The sequence below is a fragment of the Larus michahellis genome, chromosome 1, assembly GCF_964199755.1.
Source record: "Larus michahellis chromosome 1, bLarMic1.1, whole genome shotgun sequence".
Lineage (NCBI taxonomy): Eukaryota > Metazoa > Chordata > Aves > Charadriiformes > Laridae > Larus > Larus michahellis.
In genome coordinates, this window is record NC_133896.1 from 55,875,834 (window position 1) to 55,896,682 (window position 20,849).

General features: G+C 37.3%; 1 protein-coding gene across 20 annotated transcripts in view; it reads right to left on the bottom strand.

The window, feature by feature from the left end:
- Positions 1–20,849, bottom strand: part of TNRC6B (trinucleotide repeat containing adaptor 6B) — a 133,664-nt gene that overhangs the window by 45,834 nt on the left and 66,981 nt on the right. For 19 of the 20 annotated variants that reach the window (XM_074578303.1, XM_074578270.1, XM_074578386.1 and 16 more), the window contains one exon: positions 715–802. In XM_074578303.1, coding sequence (XP_074434404.1) covers positions 715–802 — 88 coding nt within the window. Of the gene's footprint in view, positions 1–714; positions 803–4,535; positions 4,649–20,849 lie in introns of those variants that run through there. The other variant, XM_074578347.1, reaches the window with a different exon arrangement.

The window sequence follows — 20,849 nt, forward strand, 5'->3', positions numbered from 1 at the left end:
TTACGTCTCTCTTGTACTGGGAAACCCAGAACTACGCAGAAAGGACTTTACCAATAAAATGCATGGATAAAGCTGCAAAAGACTCAAGTTCATACGTCAAGTTAACTCCTAGAACAATCTACTAGATTCCAATACATCAAGTGTTCAAACCCATTTTCTGAGCAACAACAATTTTCAGTGACTTACCAATTCTCCACAGCTAAGACTCAAGCTGATACACTTCAGCAAAAGTGATATTAGCTACAGAAAATGTAAAACCTAAGCGATACTTAATTAAAAAATAAAGAGAACCTTCAGTAGTAAATATTTCATATGAAGTACCTTTAGGACTTACCAAAAAAAAAAGATTAAAAAAAAAGTATCTTCTTGCTCTAGAAAACACTTAGTCAATTTTACTGCAAGAATTTCCCCAGCAGCATTTCTGTCCCCAAACACCTCAAAACAGCAGGAGTTGCACAGATCAAGACAGCCCATATTCGATAACTTAAGTTTAATATTTTATATCAAAAAACTCCTTTTACTTCACATGACACACTAAGAAGAAATATCACAGTTAAACACTTTAGTTCCAGAAAAATGACGCAAAAAATACTCTTTAACAAAGCATCACTCTAAACAAGTTTTTAAGCTCAAATACAAACAATTTAACATCTTACTACCCCCAATACTATCTATGTTCCAGCTGGATAAAAGAACTCAAATACCATAACCTACCTTCTGAGCAGATTCCTTCTTTTTCTTATCCTCTTTCTTCCTTTTCTTGTCTTCCATTAACTGTTCTTCCCTTTCTTGCTCCTTCTCTCTGCCAAAACATGAAAAACAATGGTGTGAGCACAATGAAGTTGTATAAGAAGAGCCACGCATACTATATCCCTCTCGCCCCACCAAGAAAGCAAGTCAAGATACTAGATCCCTCTTATCATCATACTTTGTTTGCATTTGAGGGTTTCAGTCTAATTGATATATGAAAAGCACCTTCTATCTCAGTGTGGCCACAATCACACCACTTGCTGCATAAAGGAAAATTCCTTTATTCGGATTAGGCCTCTTATGTAGCACCCTATATAAATGAACTACATGCAATATATTAGAAAATATCTTCAAGTCGTTTTAGCCAAAGTATCCTTTTAATTGGGTTGTGCTATTATTTAATGAAAATTTTGATGAATCTTTTCATATGGTAAAAAAAAGGGAAGTTGTAATTTAATATAAGATGGTTTGGTCTGATACAACATTTATCTTCACAAGGGGAAGAGATTATTCTATTGCCTGTAGCTATGTCACTTGTAAGAGACTAGAAGTGTCACATCAAATCAAAACCAGCATTTATTATACAAATCACTAATTTAATTTCTAGCCTATTGTACCCACCCACAGAATTTTTGTGATGAAACTTGTAATATAAATTACTTTCCAGGGAATCTATTTTTTCCACAAGAACATTATTTCAAAAAAGAGAGAAAAATATGCGCAGCTCCTATTGTTGTCAAGCTATCATCTTGTTGCTATGTTTTGTATCAAATATGAAAGTACCAGAAAATGGTTAATTTACTGCATATATGCTATTGGCTGAGCTGTTTCTATGGTGAATCACATTTTCATTAACCAATTGTCTTCGCCTTAAAAGTAAATTGAAGACCAAGTTTTCAGCTCACTTGAAGTAACTTATTTTTATAGGGAAAGATTAAGGCAAAGACAATTAATGTAAAAAGATCGATCTGACTGATGAGGGGGAGGATCAGAGACCAGACGTGTACTTTACAAATGGGAAACAACTTGAATAAGTATAACCCTTGATCTTTCAGAAGATTTTATAAAAAAAAAAAACAACAGAACAGCTTTATAAACAAAGCTGGATTTATAACAGTACTGAACTATTTCTTACATTTATGCACAAATCAAAGCTCTTTTTTTGACCACAGTTTAAAAAGCTTAGAGTTGAGTTGGCCTTACTGTTATATCACTCAGACTTTTCCTTCCATTGCACTTATATGGTATAGGTAATATTTTTGTTTGCATTTTCATTAGGTACTGCCAAACCAGTGTAAAAAGAGACATTTACATTGCTAATCACTGCCTACAAAAACATTTTTGAGATGTTATGTGTTAACAGCTTCCTGATTGAGGACTTCAAAGAACTCTCTTAAAGAGAAAAGGTTCTATGGACAGTAATAAAATGTCTTCCTGGTTTCCTAAAATTAGGCTCTTCTCCTTCATGGATGGAGAAGATGGATAAGAGCAAGATGAGTCCTTAGTAACAACATTTTGAGGTTACTACCAGATGCAATTCATACATAACGGCAAGTTCAGTCTGCATTTAACAAAGTTTGAGGCGAGCATTTCGCATCATACAGAACATCGTCTTATGCACTCCATCTGGTATTTCTTAAACCAGATCAGTTTTCGCTCTTTTCTGTTCTCTATAGAACGTCAAAGCACACTTCCCAGCCCCAAACTCTGGCAAGGAAAAGCCCTGCAGGTTCTTCAGTTTTACTAAGAGCGCAAGATGTGAAGCATTCGTATATATACTTTGTGTATATATATATATATATATAAAAGAATATAGAAGAAGTATACTTCACATTCTCTGTCATGACATCAGGACAAAATTTTCTGTTTTCTTTGAGCCACAGATTGCAAGCAATATGAAAAAGCTCTCCAGCGACACCCTCATCTTTCAAGCTTACTATAACCTCAAATAACATTTACTACTTTTGTACTGTCAAGCAATGTGCACCTTTTGGGCTGTAGTGCCAGTTACAAGTAACCAGCAAAAAGCCTTCCAAAAAATTTCCAAAAAAAAAACTTTCTTGCAGCAGGCAAACGTTTAAGGGCTGTCTTTAAAGAGCTGCTGAAAAAGGGTAGTATCAAAATACAAAATGACTTCCAGTAACCGCCTGGCACGCAAAAAGCCTTCTGCTTAAAAGCATCTTCCTTAGTTTTGTGAGCAGAAGAACAGGGAACGGAAAAGAATGAGAAAAAGGTCATATTCACAATCCAAGCTGAAGCTTGGGCTTATAATAACATGTAGCACTAATGACAAAAGAAGCCAAGGACAGAAGATCCATAGCCTGAAAGTAAACACCTAGTTATGGTGATCTGTCTTTGTGGTAAGTTCAGGACAGGGAGACTGTTACTGCTGCTGCCTTGTTTTCAGACGTATACAAATATCTGTGGTACTAAGGCTGCAGAGAAGCTCTTTGTTTCGCACGATGACCTCCCCTTCTGCTGCTCTTTCAATAGAGATGTGCATTTAATATTCCATTGGGCACACCATCAACAACTACAATAATAGCAATAATAAATACTTAGTAGTTCAGGCTTCAATTCATGTGAGCACACACCTAAATTCTACTGTGGTGGAAGGGACCTATCTGAACACTTGGGCTGCAGGACATGTACAAGGCCATAAAGCTCCTGGCAAAGTGTAACTGAAACCTCATAATCGTGTAGGAAGTACGAAGTTATACTCTCCAAATGACAGAGCAAGAATCGATGCTACAGACACACTAACAACATATCACTATGTTGAAAGTTCATTGAATTAGGGGGGAAAATACCCAAAATGGCAATAAGCTATCCCACTTGCCATCTTCCCACTTTCACTGTTTGATCCATTTTGCTAATGTTTGAAGTTTTGTGATCAATGGTTTCCCTTTTCAGTTGTAAGCAAGAAGCTTGTTAAACACAAACTTAACTTGCTTAACTTGTAGCGTTAAGTGTTCTGATAAAATTGACATAAACAAAGCCTTCAAGTACCTCATCGACTCATTCAGAAGACAACGCTGCCTATTAACCTCTCATTAGCTACAAGATAATTCTTCCTGGCCTGGTCATGGAAACTGAGGGGGGTCTCTCATGTACATTCCAGCAACCAGATGCTCACATTGACAAGATCAACATGGGGAGAAAGTCCATCTACTCCAAACGAGTGAATTTAGAGTAATACAATGGGGTGTGGTTCCGGTTTTTGTTACCAGCACATAGTAATGGGAACACGGACACACCACAACCCTGAAAAGGAAGTTTGCTAAATAACAATCAGCAGCCAGCTTTTTACTCTAGCTTTCTTCAAGAAAGCATGTGTCGACCTTAAAAATAGGACCTAATTGCACTTTAATATTTCCCACAAAATCTCAAAATCAACATTATCAAAAAGTATTTAAAAGGCATATTACAGACTTCAATTCTGAGTATTTAAAGTAAGGCATATTAACAGCTTACAAATGAAGATAAACTACAGATTGCAACCCAAAATTTATTTTTTTAATAAAAAACCAAAATGAGCCAAACCAACCCAGGCATAGTACACTCAGTACGTAGTATCTAAGTTCTTATAACAGCCTCTTCTGGCTAAGGCAAAAGCAACCATTTCAGAGAAAAGAAGTTTTTTCAGCTAGTTAACTAGAGAGGTAATAGGAAATATTTGTGAAGTCCAAGTTATTAAACCAGAAAGCCATTCCAGCATTAAGAAAAAAAAAAAAAAAAAGAAAAAACGGTATCCAATAAGTACGGCCTCCCCCAAAACAATTTACCAGTTTTGGAAAATGTTAGTTTCCTGCAAAATCCTAATATTCATTTTTCCAGAAAACTCTCATTTTAAAAAGACTTATTCTTGCAACGTATGGGCTTGAGGCATTGGTAGAGAGGACAGAAGTTGTCTTCCAAGTTCTTGCTATCATAAACTGAACTGGGAGACAAGATGACGTACTATATATTACATACTATCTGCTGGCAACACGCTTTGATAGGTAGAGATAAAGCACCACACAGAGTATTAGTCTACATAAAACCCCCACAACCCTATAAAGTCACCCTCGAAATAAAATTGCACAAAAAATATAAGTAAAATGGAAGACATGAAAATTCCTAGAAACTCCAAAGTGGCACTTCAGTGTATGCAACTCCCAGTTCCTTCCACAGGGTTGCAGGACAACAGTGTAACAGTGTTTGGAAGTTCCTCATACATAAAGATGCGGACTAGATACCAGTACTGAGAGTCATCTTCCCTCCTCTTGACCCCAATGCTTTATTTTCTTTCAGTACAATTAACTTGGTTTAGTTACACTATAACACAACACAGGAGTGACAGTAAACTTCTACAGGTGCATCCTGTTCTCTGCACTGTCACAGGCACAGGATGATTTACAAATCTGCTTCTAAATTGTGAGCCGACTTCCCTATCTTCTTCCAGAATACGCGGGATTCCAAAACTACACTTGTAGGATCAGCAGCACTTTAACAGAACGAGCTTTTATCTATGTACTTACAAGGACACATTAACAACCATTAAATTTTCCCTAAAGCCTTCAGCCGTAACTAGCCAGAGGTAAAAGGCCATCACCTTATGTGAGATGATGTGCATGCACAGACCAGTCTCACTTAGAGGCAACACTTGAGCTATTAACTCACTCTTTCTTACAGACAGGCCTCTAGTGATCCAAAATATCAGACCACAAATATATTTCTGATCATTTAGAAATAGACGAAAAGACTCAAAACTTCAGGGACTAAACTAGAAATTTAATCTACAGTAAGGTATCCAACTTTGGTTAAGATTTGAAGTAAGAATTTCCAGTGAACTCTAACTACAACCATCTAGCTTCTCAGTATTTCTGAAAGTTTCTGCAGTATTTTGATAAATTATACATGCTAGATACCAGCAGAATTAAGCACCACACATTGATGTCTCAGATGCATTGCAGAACACCTTTACAACAAGTTCAAGGCCAGGTACGCTTCCAAGGCCAAAGCTCCTCTCAATCTATACAGGGAAAAAATCTCGTGGAGAAAACTAAGCTGTCTTCAACAGTGCTATTTCACAAACAGCTTGCTGCTGCCACTGGAGAAGTAGGTTTCATTTTCTTCCACTTTATTTCACTTCATCAAGCTCTGTTCCCTGACATTCCCTTGCTTGAGTCTTCTCTGGAACTCAGCTGATTGTATGGCAAGCAAATTCAACCCACAAAAACTCACCCGGACCATTCCCCCGGTTTTGTAAACGGAATTAACTTAGAAGTATTATCAGATGAACACCAGAAGTAGCGTGCACAAGCAGCAAGGAATCTTCTCTTTTCAAAGGAACATGTTAAACTGGTTGCAACTGAATGAAACTGCAGCTCTCCACACAGCATCCAGTTAAAACTCTATAAATTGTATCACAGGAATAAATACTAGTAAAAGCTTGAGTATACTTCCTTTTGAAACAGACTCCTACATTGTTCTAACATATTAAGGAGAATGTTCCCTCTGGACTGTATTTAGTCCTTTATCCCATACTCTGCATATGTGACCCAAGCATTGTCACCTGCACCTGTGCAATTCTCCTAACTGTAACAGAGGCTTTATTGGTACAATCCTCTAGCATAAGAGTATTGATATATATAAATACATTAAGAAATACAAGCTGGTTAGAACTAAGGGTCACGAGCAATGAACAAAAAGCATACTACAAACTCTCGTATGAGTTCTTGCACCCTGATGCAGGCCCTTCTTGCTGCAGCAAAGACTACTGGCAGTCTACTGCTTCAAATGCTCAAGGTGGATGAAAGCTTTTAAATCGCATCAGGAAGCTGGGTGGCAGAGACTAAAAATGAAGTAAAATTAAACGCACTGCTACTGGAGTATCTTTACAGTTTTATTTCTCCTTTCAGTCAATGTATCCCATGCTCCAATATTTCAACGGCGTAAGAGAAGTATGGCGTGTCCAAACACAAGCGTGCTCCAGCACATTTAAACAAAGCATCAAGCAGAAGCAAGATGTGACACAGCATGGTATAAATCCCAGGGTTGACAGACTCTAAATTCCTAAAGGTAAAATTACTTCCACTAGACTAAGCCATGTAAAGAGTTATGAACTTGCCGATCAAAAGATTCAAAATGGGTTTAATTCCTTTCATTAAAAAAAAAAATAATGTTAAAATGCACAACATCACAGCCACCTTTCTTGTTAAGAAATGCTTGCATGCATAAACTAGACAGATGTAAGCCATAGAAAGCTGGTTAAATAGAGGACAGCCATTTAGAAAGTCAGTCTTTAGGCTGAACTGACAAAAATTGGAACATGAAATTAGTTTAGGCCAGCCAAATGAATTCTGATGTTTATAAGGAAAAAACCCTGATCCCTCAGAATAGCACCCCTGAAGACCCAGAGTATAAAAAATTTCAAGGAGAAAAAAAAAAAAAAAGAAAATTACTTGTTCGCTTGAATTAAGACTTAAGTTTACAGCACCAATGAACAACTGCAATATCGACATAAGGGATAAACTATGCAGTTTAAAATTGACCAGTTTGTAAAAGGACAATTGTCCCACACTTTTGAATGGAAGTGAAATAAAGATATCAGAACTCAGCCCTTCAGTAGAACATGAAATTAAAACTTTCATATTTGTAACATACAGGTACATAGTGTAACACACATAAGACAATAACAAATGCGTGTCACATCCCTGTTCCCCTGAGCAAGCTGTGGATTTTATACACACAAAATACAGACCTTGCCATGTATTAAATGAAAAGGCTTTAGAAAGCACGTTTTAGAAGTGCTCTGTAAAGCAGTGTTTTCAAAAGGCAAAAGATTATTGCTCATCAAGGAGTTAGAGTAAGCTGCTTTTTTCTTTTCTTTGGCTGAAAACCAAAACAGCGTCACAGCAAGAAGTTTGCTTACTTTAAATAGCATATCTGGAACAACTGATATGCCTTTATCGCAGAAAAACATCAGTAATTTGAAGCTGCTGGAGAAAATAACCAACTTTAAAACAGCGGCATACTGACTTCGCTAAAAGTACGGTTTTCTAAAGAAAGCCTCCTTATAGACTGCTGTTAGACTTGTTAATAGACTAAGACTAATTCTTTGTGGAGTATTCTCTCTATATATACAGACACAATGATTCACATAATAGAAAGAAAACAACTCTGACCATGAAGAGCTGTTTACTTTAAAGAACTGGACAGTATAAGCCCTACAATAAAACAACAAATCCTCATAAATAAGGAGGTTTGTTCTCAACACTTCAGCAACTGGTTTGGGGGTGGAGGGGTTCAATTTCAGTTTTAAGAGTCTCCTGTTAATAAGAAAAACCTTGGATTGTGTAAAGAAAGAACTGAAATGTTTTTAATATTCCATATTTCTTGCTTGCACTCCTGTCATGGTTTCAGCTGTGATGGAGTTAACTTCTGTGGTAGCAGCTGGTACAGTGCTGTGTTTTGGATTTGGGATGGGAAACAGTGTCGATAGCGCATTGGTGGTGTTGTTGCTAAGCTCTCAAGGCCTCTTCCGCTCCTCACACCGACCCACCAGTGAGTAGGCTGCGGTGGCCCAAGAAGTTGGGAGGGAACACAGCCAGGACAGCTGAACCCAACTGTCCAAAGGAGTATTCCATGCCATGTGACATCATGCTTTGTATATAAAGCTGGGGGAAGAAGGAGAAAGCGGGGAGACCTTTGGAGTGATGGTGTTTGTCTTCCCAAGTAACCATTAGGTGTGATGGAGCCCTGCTTTCCTGGAGATGGCTCAACAGCTGCCTGCTGATGGGAAGTGGTGCATGAATTCCTCCTTTTGTTTCGCTTGTGTGCACAGCTTTTGCTCTGCTTATTAAACCACAAGGTTTTCCCCACTTTTACTCTTCTGATTCTCTCCCCCATCACAACTGAGGGGAGTGAGCGAGCGGTTGCATGGTCCTGTTTGCAGGCTGGAGTTAAACCATGACACGCTTATATACATTACAAGAATGACTTCCGGGTATGATCTAAAGTTTCCAAATGTTAGCCACAGTTGACAAAAATCAAAGTTTTAAGGAAACAGAGAGCTAGAGCCAAAGTTCTGGAATGTAAGAACTGAGCGAGTCTTCTCCCATACTTCAGTCTTCAAATGTTTCAGAGCTCTTACAGATCAGGAATTATTATTTCACAGCACACACACTCATGCGTACCAAAGACACAGATAAAGTGTGTTTAGGGAATTGTGAAATATGGTAAAATAGCCCAACAATGCCAAAACACTTAGTTAGAACTCTGCCTGTAATTAAGATGCCTGGTAATTTATCATATCAGAACACTCATTCAGCAAGACACAGTTCTATTCAGGACTTTGAGGTTTTACGTGATTATCAAATAACCTTATTTTCCTCTAGAACTATACACACGTGCAGAAAGCTCTACTATCTGCTACTGTTTACCAAGAAAAATATCTTTGTGGTTCTGAAAGCCACAAAAAATACAGGCAGAAATGAATGTATAACAAACAACATAGAACCGTAAATGGATAACAGCTACCACAATAAAATTTCAGTAAAGAATGTGTCTCTGCTACAGGCTTAGAGAGAAACGAGTCATTTTTTTGATAAGGGAAGAGCTAGCAATCCTCAAGTAGTACAGTTGAGATCTCTGTTTCACTACAAGTGATCTACTCTGGTAATACATATTTTTTTCAAACTGTAATTCTCACTGAAGCCATAATTTCAGCAGGTAAGACGACAGGCTACCTGGCAAAATATTTCTCTGTGTCTTCCATTAAGCGAAGTCCTTTCACTTCTGCAATTGAGGTGGGGGAGGAGGAAGGGAGAGACAGAAGATCTTAAAGGTCTGGACAGATCACCACTCTGAGGGAGCTGCTGGTGAACTTTCCTTTGCGTGTGAGACACTTCTTTTCACTACACCATCCCAAAATAACATTTTACCTACCTCTGCATATAGAAATACTTCAGGATTCCTACTTCGCCAAACAATACATGGTTTGAAATGAATGCAGGCTATCTGGGGAAAGTGCCAGATGTCAGTTAAAGGATTGCTTATTAGTCTGCAAGTGCAGCATACACAAGTATTTGCCGGTATTCCTTTGTATTAAAAGATTAAGAGATGTAAACTCTACCAGGTTCATTATCTCAAATGGTTTGCATGTCGGGAGAAAAAATATTTTCATTTGAAAACTAACAGAAGAAAAGTTATGCAGAACCTTTTCCCTAAATAGTCCTTTCCAGTTTGTTTTTTTCATTATTTTTTTATTTTTTAAGCCAATTCATCTTTTGGAACTAAGTGACACTTTCTGTGCTAGATACATAATAGTCTTACTGGTCTCACTATCAGAATCACAAGTAATTCTGCCTGAAGGGACCTCTGAAAGTCACCTGGAATCTGGTCTAACCCCATACTCAAAGCAAAGCCATCATAAAGCAGGTTGCTCAGGACTTAAGTCACATTCTGAGTACGTCCAAGGATAGAGACACAACTACCACCGTGGAAAGCTTATTCCACTTCTTTACTACATACATTGCATTTGCCGCCCCCAATATCTAATCAGAATTTCTTCTCTGCAACTTTGTTCACTGTCTCTTGTTATCACTATGCACCACCTCCAGGAAGGGTCCGGCGCTCTGTACCCTCTCATTAGGCAGCTGAAGACAGCAGTAACCTTCTATTTCTAAGGCTGAACAAATCCAGTTCTCTCAGCAAGATGTGCTCCAGAAGACTAATCATCTTCTTGGCCTTTTAACGTGTCAGTGTCTTTCCTCTATGAAAGCCAAAACTAGACACAGTATGTCAAAGGTGGACTTTTAAGTGTTGAATAGGTAAGAGTCACTTCTCTTGACCCACTGGCCTTGCTAATACAGCCCAGCACGTGGTTGGTTTCTTAACAGCAAGGACACTCTGCTGACTCACACTCTACTTTTTCTTAGTCCGGAACTTCAGGTGTTTTTTCTGCAGAACTGCTTTCTAGTCAGTGGATGCCTAATCTATGCTATAGCACAGGGTTATTTTGACCCAGGTGTAGTATCTTCCATTTACATTTATTGAATTTGAAGAGGTTTCTGGTCAGATAACTTTCTCCAGCCTCCTGAGTTCCCCTGAACAGCAACCTTATCCTCTGGAGGTGTCAATGACTCAGCCCAGTTTAGGATCATCTGCAAACGTGCTGAGGGTACATTCCATCCCATTGACCAAGTCATTAATACAAATGTTCAACATGCTCAATCCCAGCGCTGACTCCCATGGGGCACCATACTACCCAGCTGTCAGTGGACTTTGCATCTGTGACCATAACCAACCCAACTCTGTATCATTGACTCTGGCAATCCATCTCTGGAATACTTTTTCAAAAAAAATGTACAACCTGCGAGTAAAATGAGCAAGTATTTCTGTACTTAGTGGTCCAGTGAGCAGGGAGCTAATTACCGATAGGTCTTCTGCAGAAGAACTGCAACAGAAACCCCTAAATGAGCTACCCTCCACTTCAGGTGTCTGTATCAGTACATCGCTGCGTTTTGCAGCCCAGATCGACTCTGCAAGTCAAGTTCAAAGCTCTACTGGCAGCTTTACCAATGCCTCACTGAGGCTTTGAACTGGTAACAAATTGTGACGCAAGTGAAGTTGATGAGCATTACTGCCACCTTAATAATGCATTCTTGTATGTATGTATGAGAAGCGCTAAAAAAAAAAACCTGTTTACTGTTAATCTTCTGACTGCAGTTAAAAAGCAAATTCTAACTCCTGACTACGATGCAAACGTAATTTGAACAAAAGCAGCTCTGTACCTTCTTAGATTAGAAACTTCTGTCTTAAATGCCAAGAATTATTTTTTAACACTAAAAAAAAAGTCCCAAGAAACAAATCTATTTGCTATGGTAACTATGCCACAGTACGCACAACAATTATGACATTTGTTTTAATGTCAGAATGTGACATTTCAGAAAAAATACTGAAAAAGTATAATATAGCTTAATTAAGTGAAACATTTTCTGTCAGAGCATCATTTGTGGCACCAGCACAGGCCATGCAGACAATAAGAAACTGGACCATACAGAATCTCTGACAACAGAAGTAGTTACATTTAAAACAAATTTTAACATTTATTGGATTAGGATTGACATTTTTATATTTCTGTTTCTCAGCCATTAAAAAATGAGCCCCAAAAGCCAGCCTGGTAAAGATCCAAACTATCTGGAGATACAGGACAGAACTTTAGGGGAAGACAGAAATAAAGAAAACATCAGATAATATCACATTATAGTGTTATTTCTGTAGTTTATCATGCTTTAAAATATTGGAGGTTTTCTTAACTTTTGTGGTATGGCACTTCAGGAGGGATCAAGAAAGAAATATAAATATACATTATGAGTAAAGCAGTTCCTATTTAGTGACAGTAAAATTACTGGGGGGGGGGGGGGGGGGGGGGGGGGAACTCAAACCGAAAAACAACCCAGACAGAAGCATGCCGCTTAAAAGCAGCTTCTACTGAATGACGAGGTACCTGGGGCTATTATAAGGATACCCTCACAGCATCAGAATGGTATAATTTATACTTCATTTTATAAGCAATCTGATTGTTTACTTTTATTCGGTTTCCAAAGAAACACTCTAATTTCACTTGCCATAAAACCCAAAACACTTTATGCAAGTTAATTAATAGCCTGACAAGCACATTACATACCTCCAGCTCTGTATAATATTGTAAATTTTTCCATATACAGTGCTTCAGGGCACTTTAGTAATGAAAATAACATTTATCAAACTGCAAGTCATTATTTTAATTATACTAAATCAAAATACTAAAGCAAGAATGTATTTAATTTTATCAGTGGGAAGTTAAGAACAAGGTTTTCTGCACAAAGTTATTATTCATCTGTTGTAGGCCAAGCTGGAAGAACCAGCAAGTTAAGGTTACTTGAACTTCTAATACATTAAAAAAACAACTCTTAACAGCTTGCTCAGGTTTTCTTGGCAAAGGTACTTAAGGTATGTATTTTCTACTCCAGTTATTGCCTGAGGCAATATTTATTTTTAACAGGTAAGAAAATTCATTCAGCTGCTTCCTGCAAATATTCAGTTACAAAGTTTCAGGACTGTCATGATCCATATCAGGAAGTCTACATTAAAGGCAGAAGGAAAATTAAGTAACATATTTTGCAGGTCTGGGAAAAGCTGTATGAATCTTGCCAATTAGTGCCTCTATAAAACAAATCTATCTGCGTACGTTCAGTATATTCAGCTGTAGCTGGGCAGGTAAATTCTTGATATTCCATTACTACTAAGCATGCTCCATAAATTAAGGCTTATAACTAGGGTTATATGAATAATTTTTTTCTTTCCCTAATTGCTTTTCTTGAAGACTACAAACCATTGTTTATAGTCAATAGAGACAAACACTATTCCTCTTCATCCTTATGCCAACTGAGCTGAGAGCTAAAGCAGGACTAAAGGCAAGCAAAAAGCCTCCAGGAACAAGCTGTACAACTAGGTTGCAATAAAGCAGGACAAAGATCCAGGTGCTTTCAATCTGAATCCACCATAATGCACATACACAAACCAGCACCTGTACTCAGCTATGCCTCACAATTCACTGGGCAAGTAGGTTCCTTCATAAAGTACTTTAAATATCAGTTTTGAAGCCCCTTGCTTTAAACCATATTTATGTGGTTTGTGCAATGAGTAAAATGCAGATACAGCATCTTGTATGAAACAACAAAAAAACCCAAACACCTGAAACCCTGTATTTGCATGCATGAAATAACTTCATTTAATGCTATTGCGCCTTATATAATTAGACAAATGTTTAGCTGGCTAAGTCTTAAACAGATGTATGCTTTTAAAAAGTTCAACAGTATCTTGTAATTTTAATGACAGTATATAATCATAACCTTCCTCTGTCAGATGAGGGAAAAACCACACAAGAGACTGATATGTATATTGTTATGTAACAGCCAAATACTAGATGCTGTAAGAGCTGATTATCAATCTTGGCAATCACAAAGCTCAAATACAGACAGTACTCACTCTGAAGTAAGAACTTGTTTACCAACTAAATACCATGGATTAGCGAGTGAACGAGTGAGTTCTTAGAATGCAATAAAGATTACATACACTCACTTCACAGCGAAGTTACAGTTAAGCACAGTGTATGCTGAACTGAGAGTATGATAAAGATCTGAAACAGGGAAAATTCAGTCTGGTCTGTGACCCGATAACGCATGTTCAAGTTCTCATGCTGACTCTAAAATGCAACTGTTACATCCACTACCTTCTCACCCTCTGCTACTTTTAATGATGTATTTCCTTAAGAAATACCAGCTAAGTTTAGCAGCTCAGTGAAGTTGTATACTTACCTTTTTTTTTTTTCTCCATTTAGAATTCACTTGGGGGAGGGAAGGATGACATTTAATAACACATGCCGCACAATACAGAGCTTTCCCAGGATATGTTACAAAACAAGGGACTGCATGACCTGCTCAAGGTTACAGAATGACTCCATTGCTCACCCTGAATTAAAAACTGGTATCCTCCTGACTCCTCCTGTATTTTCACTAATAAAATATTACCACTACTGAACACTTGCACAGCTCCTTTCATCACAGGATGTCAAAGGTCTTTATAAATATTAATTAGGCATTGCAACAACACTAAGAAGTATGTAAAACTTAATTCTGCACATGAGTAAACCCAAGCGAAGAATAAATAACTATGTTCAAAGTCACAGGACAAGTCAGCAGTATGGAGAATAATTGGCTCTTGCCATTAAGGAGCACTCCATTAGAAACAAGTACATAATTAATACTCCAAATGCGATGTGAACTGTACAGCCCTTGATCACCAATACATTACTACAGAGCCTCAGTCACGGTCCATCCTGCAAAGATCACACTGTTTCAGACAGCATTCTCATCAAGGGACTAAGTTTGGCTTCCTCCAAACATAGGAAACGATTCTCGTGAGATTTTTGGTAAAATTATGTTTTTCTTGTCAGGTAGCTTTCCTCACAGAAATGAGCATGATATTCTTTGGTACTTTTACAAAATTAAGAAGTAGTATCAAGCTGAGACACAGTTCAAATATGAGATCACAACCCACAAATGGAAGTAAGCTGCTACTTAACACTCAATCATGTACTCCAGTAATTAAAGAAACGAAATACCAATTTCTTTTAACAACTCAATACCCATTCTCAAAATAATGGGTCCATGAGTCCAAAATGAATGTTTTCAGTGAACTATATTCTAGTCATCACTTAATCAAGTACTTCGGTGATCTTAAACCTTAATATAACAAACACGTCCACACTTGACCTGCTACAAATATTACCCCTTCACAATTATTTACTTTCCAATGACCAGAACTATCATGAGACAACAATCTGTAACACTCATAGTTCTAGCGTGAAAGCCAACCCTACTAAAACATATCACAGTTGATTTGCTTCTATGTGCAGACTTAATTCTGCAGACTTTAATGACAGAAGTGAGATTAGTTTTTTAAATTCTTGAAAATTCCTGTTAACCTACCAAAAAGATCGCAAAGGTGACAAGCTCTGAACTCCTGCAAAAATTCCCTTTTAAATTCAGTTTGAGAATCTGACATTAATATGGCTGCAAAAAATACTTCTGCTTTGGATAAAGACTGCTGTTTTCTACACAAGACAAAACAAATAGAGTCACACTCAAAACATTTGCAGATTCACTTCACAGTGAACCCTGTGTTAGAAGAGGGGACTCTGTTGTTACGATGTCAATAAAGACATTAAATGAAAAGTTGTGTAATTCATATTGCAGCTTTTTGGGGTTTTGTTAGGTTCTTTGGGTTTTTTTGTTGTTGTTGGTTGGTTGTTGTTTTTTTAAATCAGCTCAAGCACAAGTTTTACATCCCACCAAAACAACAAGATTCACTGAAGGCTGTCAGAAAGTTGGCAGAATGAAAAAAAGGTTTTTGTTTGGTGTTTTAAATTACAAAATACGTTTTTCTTCTGACTATAGAATGAATGCCTGGATCTGGCTGTTGGTTTTTTTTGTCTTGGGGTTCCCCCCCCCCTTTTTTTTTTCTTCCCCCCTTTCAAAAGGACATAATCTGGCAGTAGAAACTTACTCTCTGGGCAATGAAGGTGTGCATCACTATTATTGTTTTACCTCGAGTTCTCCTACAGCACAAACCCAGAGAACAATTCAGTATCACATTTGATATACAGCTTTCATTGCATGAAACAATTTTTCTTCCCCTTTACATGGCACAACAGCTAGGTAGCATAGTTTATGTTATCATTCAAACATTATGCCTTCAACAGAGGACTGATGAGATTTAACAGCTAGGCTTTGATAAATGGTGTTCCACCCCCAGTAATTCTTTGGAAATCAACAGCCCAAAAGTTGCTGAGTTTTCCTGGGTTAAACTAGTCACCCAACCTTCAACAAAAAGGTCTTCAACATCCTAATCAACACGTTGCCACTCAGAAGTATGACCAAGTTCAAGATCAAATACTGCTGTGTCCAAATGTACTTGGAACCAAAGAGGAAGCAACCTTTTAGTCTGCAGATGCAGCAGCTTTATGTGAACAGTGGTAGTGGTGTATGCTCTCCAGACAAACAGATCTACTACAGACATAACCATTAGGCAAGTAATTCTCCAAATCCGGAAAAGAACAGGTATGTGGTCCTTTTGTTACAATACAACATTTCCACCTTCGTGCTTTGGTTCTAATGATCAGTCAAAAGCATTTTTCAGCGCACTTAGTTCTCAATAAAGTTTTATTATATACACAAAGCTGCTGATCCCTACCATTTATCTAGTATTATGTATAATGAATATCCCATGCCAAACGTGTAATTGTGTTGCAGCATATTCTCATACTTTTAAGAGACACTCTTAAGTCATGGAGGACTGTATGTATACAATGAAAGGAATAAGAACTATACTGGTTGTACTTAAGGTCAAGATTCCACTGTAGACTACAATAAAGTCAGGACCTGGAGTGCCAGTACTACAGAGATACAGTAAATACCGTATCGGTAAACCACCCTATTTTATAAAGCTACTATTCAATATTTGTTGCTTATAAGGCAATTACAGATTATGAAAAACTAAAATCCAGTGAAACAGCAGTGCTAAATTTTAAGCCAGGTGTTTCACAACAAAAAAAAGCTTAAATAAATTTACCACTTTAAGTGTATAATTAAAACAGACTGTCCTGTCACACATCAACTTTGGCATGCATTTTAAGATATACTGTTTACAATATACAAACTAACGTAAACTTCCTCCCTCCCTCCTTTTGTATGAAGATTTAAACACGGATAAAATTTACCTTGATAAATGAAATAAAATCAGCTGTCTCTTTTAAACAGCTTTTAGCATCAGATGCACACCACCATTCATAAGATGGAGTGATATTTGTAAGGTGTATACATGACACTGAAGTGAGCAATTTTGTTAACGGACCGTGCCCTCTTGTTCTGTGGCTTGCACCTGTGGTTAAGGCAGAAAGGCAGGGATCTCATCTCATTAAAGCCTCAATGAGGATGAGAGACTGCAGACTCTGCTCAAGAGACCAGGTAAATCACAAGTGCATCAAGTCCTTTCCTTGCTGCATTGCTACAGACATTCTGAAGGCCAAAACATGAGACTTACAGTCATAAAATGTGCGAATAGATGAAAGGTGTGGGTTTTACTATGGAATTTGATAAATACTTAAACAATAAAGAAAACCGAACTCTATTCTAGTGCAGTTTTCTCAAAATAAAGGTATATGCTAGACTTGATATCTACTTTTAAACCAGCAAGACCTCAGGACACTGAAAAAAAGACTGTTTGACTCCTGGGGAACCTTCAGATGCGTTAAGCACACAGATTCTTTGCAGAGCCTGGTACAGAAGCCAGATGCACGCTTCCCACCCTTCTTACTGTAACCAGCTGGCCATCCTTTTTATTAGTCTTTTTCCATTCAAAAGTGAGATCGATAAATTATTATTCAAAACACCACAACTCAATACTTCATGTCATGACTCATGTAACTAATTAAGATATAAGCTGAAACTATTCATTGGCACACAAAATGAAAACAAGAGACTTGCAAAGAAACTGTGTGTAGGAAACAGGAAAAACACCACTACCATCACAGTAGAAATGCAAGGCAGGACTTGTTTTGAACTACAAGAAACTAATAATAATCCTTCCTCATGAAGTTACCTAAGCAGCCAAAAAATTCAAAGCCTCTCCAAACTTGTCTGCTCCTATAATCACTTGAGTTCTGAGGATATAAAGACGACGTGATAATTTTTATCTGACATTCCAAGAAAATCATTACCTAAGATCTCAAAGTGGCAGAAAGAACCAAATACCCTTACCAAGACATGCAGTGTCAACAATCACCACTTGCACTTTTCATTACCTAGAACTCTATTTTTATCTATCTGCGATTGTAAATTCTTCATTCATATGGAACGCTGATCACTGTCCCAAATTAACAGTATTATACCAAAATTCTCTGGAATCTAGTGGTTTGCTATTTGCCCAAGATATTGTCAAAAACGGTGCGGGTCAAGACACAGACAACCAACATATAACGGTAAGTAAAAGTTGCATTGCTATACACTTTCCTAAATTTCAAAGACTTAAAATCTCTGCAGTGTTTTTGAAGAAAAATTATTTGCAAAACGCCTGACTTAACATTAGCTGTGCACTCTTCCTTCCTCGTGAAGAACAAATTCTTAAACAATAATTCTAAATGCCAGCATTACATTTCTAAGCGTATTATATCATAGGTCTGTGTTTTATGATATGACTGAATACGTAACAAGGAAAATTGCTTCTGTTTTAGGAATCTCCTAGGAAAACATGTACAATACACTTCAAAAGCTCATAAAAATCAGTTTCCACATAGAGCAAAGAAAAAACCTCACCCCCTTTTTTTCAAGTCTACAAGAACAGTGTATAGGCACATAATGCTCGTACAGAATTGTATAAGCACCTCATTATTTGAAAGTTTGCAACATCTCAAACCCTTTGATTTCTAATTTTCCCCCATATTTTTAATTACTTGCTTCCATTAACTGATACAATAGAGAAAAACAAGAATTTCCAAGTAAAGATCTCAATACTACTTCTTGTTTGTGGAGTGGGGTTTTTGTTGGAGTGTGTTTGGAGGTGGGGGTGGTGGTATTTGGTTTTTAGTATTTTTAACTTGGTTTTTTTGGCATGCTATGTTTGGAAAGGTAGAGACAGCTGTCAGTTCTCCATAGGAAGCATTATAAAGAAGGTTGTTAGAAGTTCAGTCAAGAGCTTTGTAAGGTCACAAAAAACTGCTACTCCAGTAGCAACAGTAAAAAGAGATCACTCCAAGGATAAATTAGGTTAACACCACGGTTAACAGTAGAAATACTATTGTTTATTCATATGTTTTTGCTAAAAATAAGAACTAAAGCAGAAAGTTACTGGAATCCAGGGAACAAAACCGTAACAAGTAGCAGCCACTGCATTACAATAAAGTACTGTCACCCTGAATTGCATGCATTCCTGATTTAAATTTAAATGAATTCCGGCTAAACACCGTAGTGCATTTACCTGTAATCTGTGCGGATGACCCAGGACACCCACATAGTGGTAACTTAAAAAAAAAAGTAGATACGCCTCTTCATTCCAAAACAAATGGAAAAGTGTGGAGAACAGCATTCTGCAGGCCATACACACAATCATACCTGTTTAACAGACTATTTAAAATTACCTAGCCACAGTGGTTATGAGGTAGAAACAAAAGAAGCTCTAGGAAACAGTCCATTAATAGTCAGAGATGATTACCACATCTCACCTTCAATAATCTGATAATCAATAAGCTATTTTTGATTCATCAGTTTTTATAGTCCTGACACTGTGCACCGTTCCCTAGCTGCATTTTTAAAAAGTTAGCTTTATTTCATGCCTTCTGGAAATAAAGCATAGATTAAATCACCTAGTCTAGACATGAAACTCTTACTAATTGCTAAGTAAACAATCATTTCCTTATTTCTTAAGCAAAGACATTAGAAAGTTTAAGTGAAAACTGTTCACTGTATCCTCAGGCATTTGTCTAAACTAAGGACAGCCTCCCACCAGGGAAAGAATTTCTTTTAACTATGCTGTTATTTCTGTGGAATTGGTGTCTGCCCAAGCTCAGCAGTCACTCATCTGAGAGCTTTTCCTATGCGTACTGAGTGCAGGAGACAAGATTTTTGAAACCTTGATTGAGGGTTATCATTCCTTGTCTCTTTCCAGGAATGATAATTTACAGCTTAAGTGATGAATTTTACTTGCTGCTTATGTCATTCACAGATACAGAACCAGAGCAATTTCTAACTTCAAACCCAATTAAATATCTCTTCCTTTTTAATACAGCGGTTTAAGACAACTTAGAAATTAAAAAAAAAAGTAAATAATCAATCTGAGGACTGGATAAATGTCTCACTTGAAAAAAATCTAATGTCCATTCTCAAGAAGCAAAAGGGAAATATTTTTAAATTAACTATACATTACTATCAAAGAAGGACTGTCTCTTGTAAACTAAGTTAGCTCTATAATATCTGCGTTCCAGAAAGCTTAGATTGTTTCACAATACGGAAATTGACATCAGAAAGTTGCTTCAACATACAGAAATTCTAAGATGACAGTAACTTGCAAACCACATACAACATGGCTATGGTTCATCTTCCAGACATGCACCACTCTTTCTGCTATGGAAGAGTGAAATCAGTTGTAAAACAAGAGGTAATCCAGAAAAGAATCTAGGATGAGGAAACCACTGAACTGCCACCTAAGAGGTTACAAAAAAAGCACCATCACAATGGTACACAGAAGTTAAAAATGTAAACTCACAAGAAAAACTGAGGTGGAAATTATAGTGATATAAGTGAAACTTCCTGTTTAACACATTTCTAAAGGTCCAAGACTAAGCTGATTTGTCTTGTTAAGTTCTCAACCCAAGTAGTATTTGCTACTTTTAGGTAATTTTTGCCTTGTCGCGTTATGTAAGATCAATAGCTTATTTTTAATGAAAACCACACACTTATGTTCAGCAATGATGTCACAAGACACAAAGAAATGCACAAAACAGATTATGATCTTCA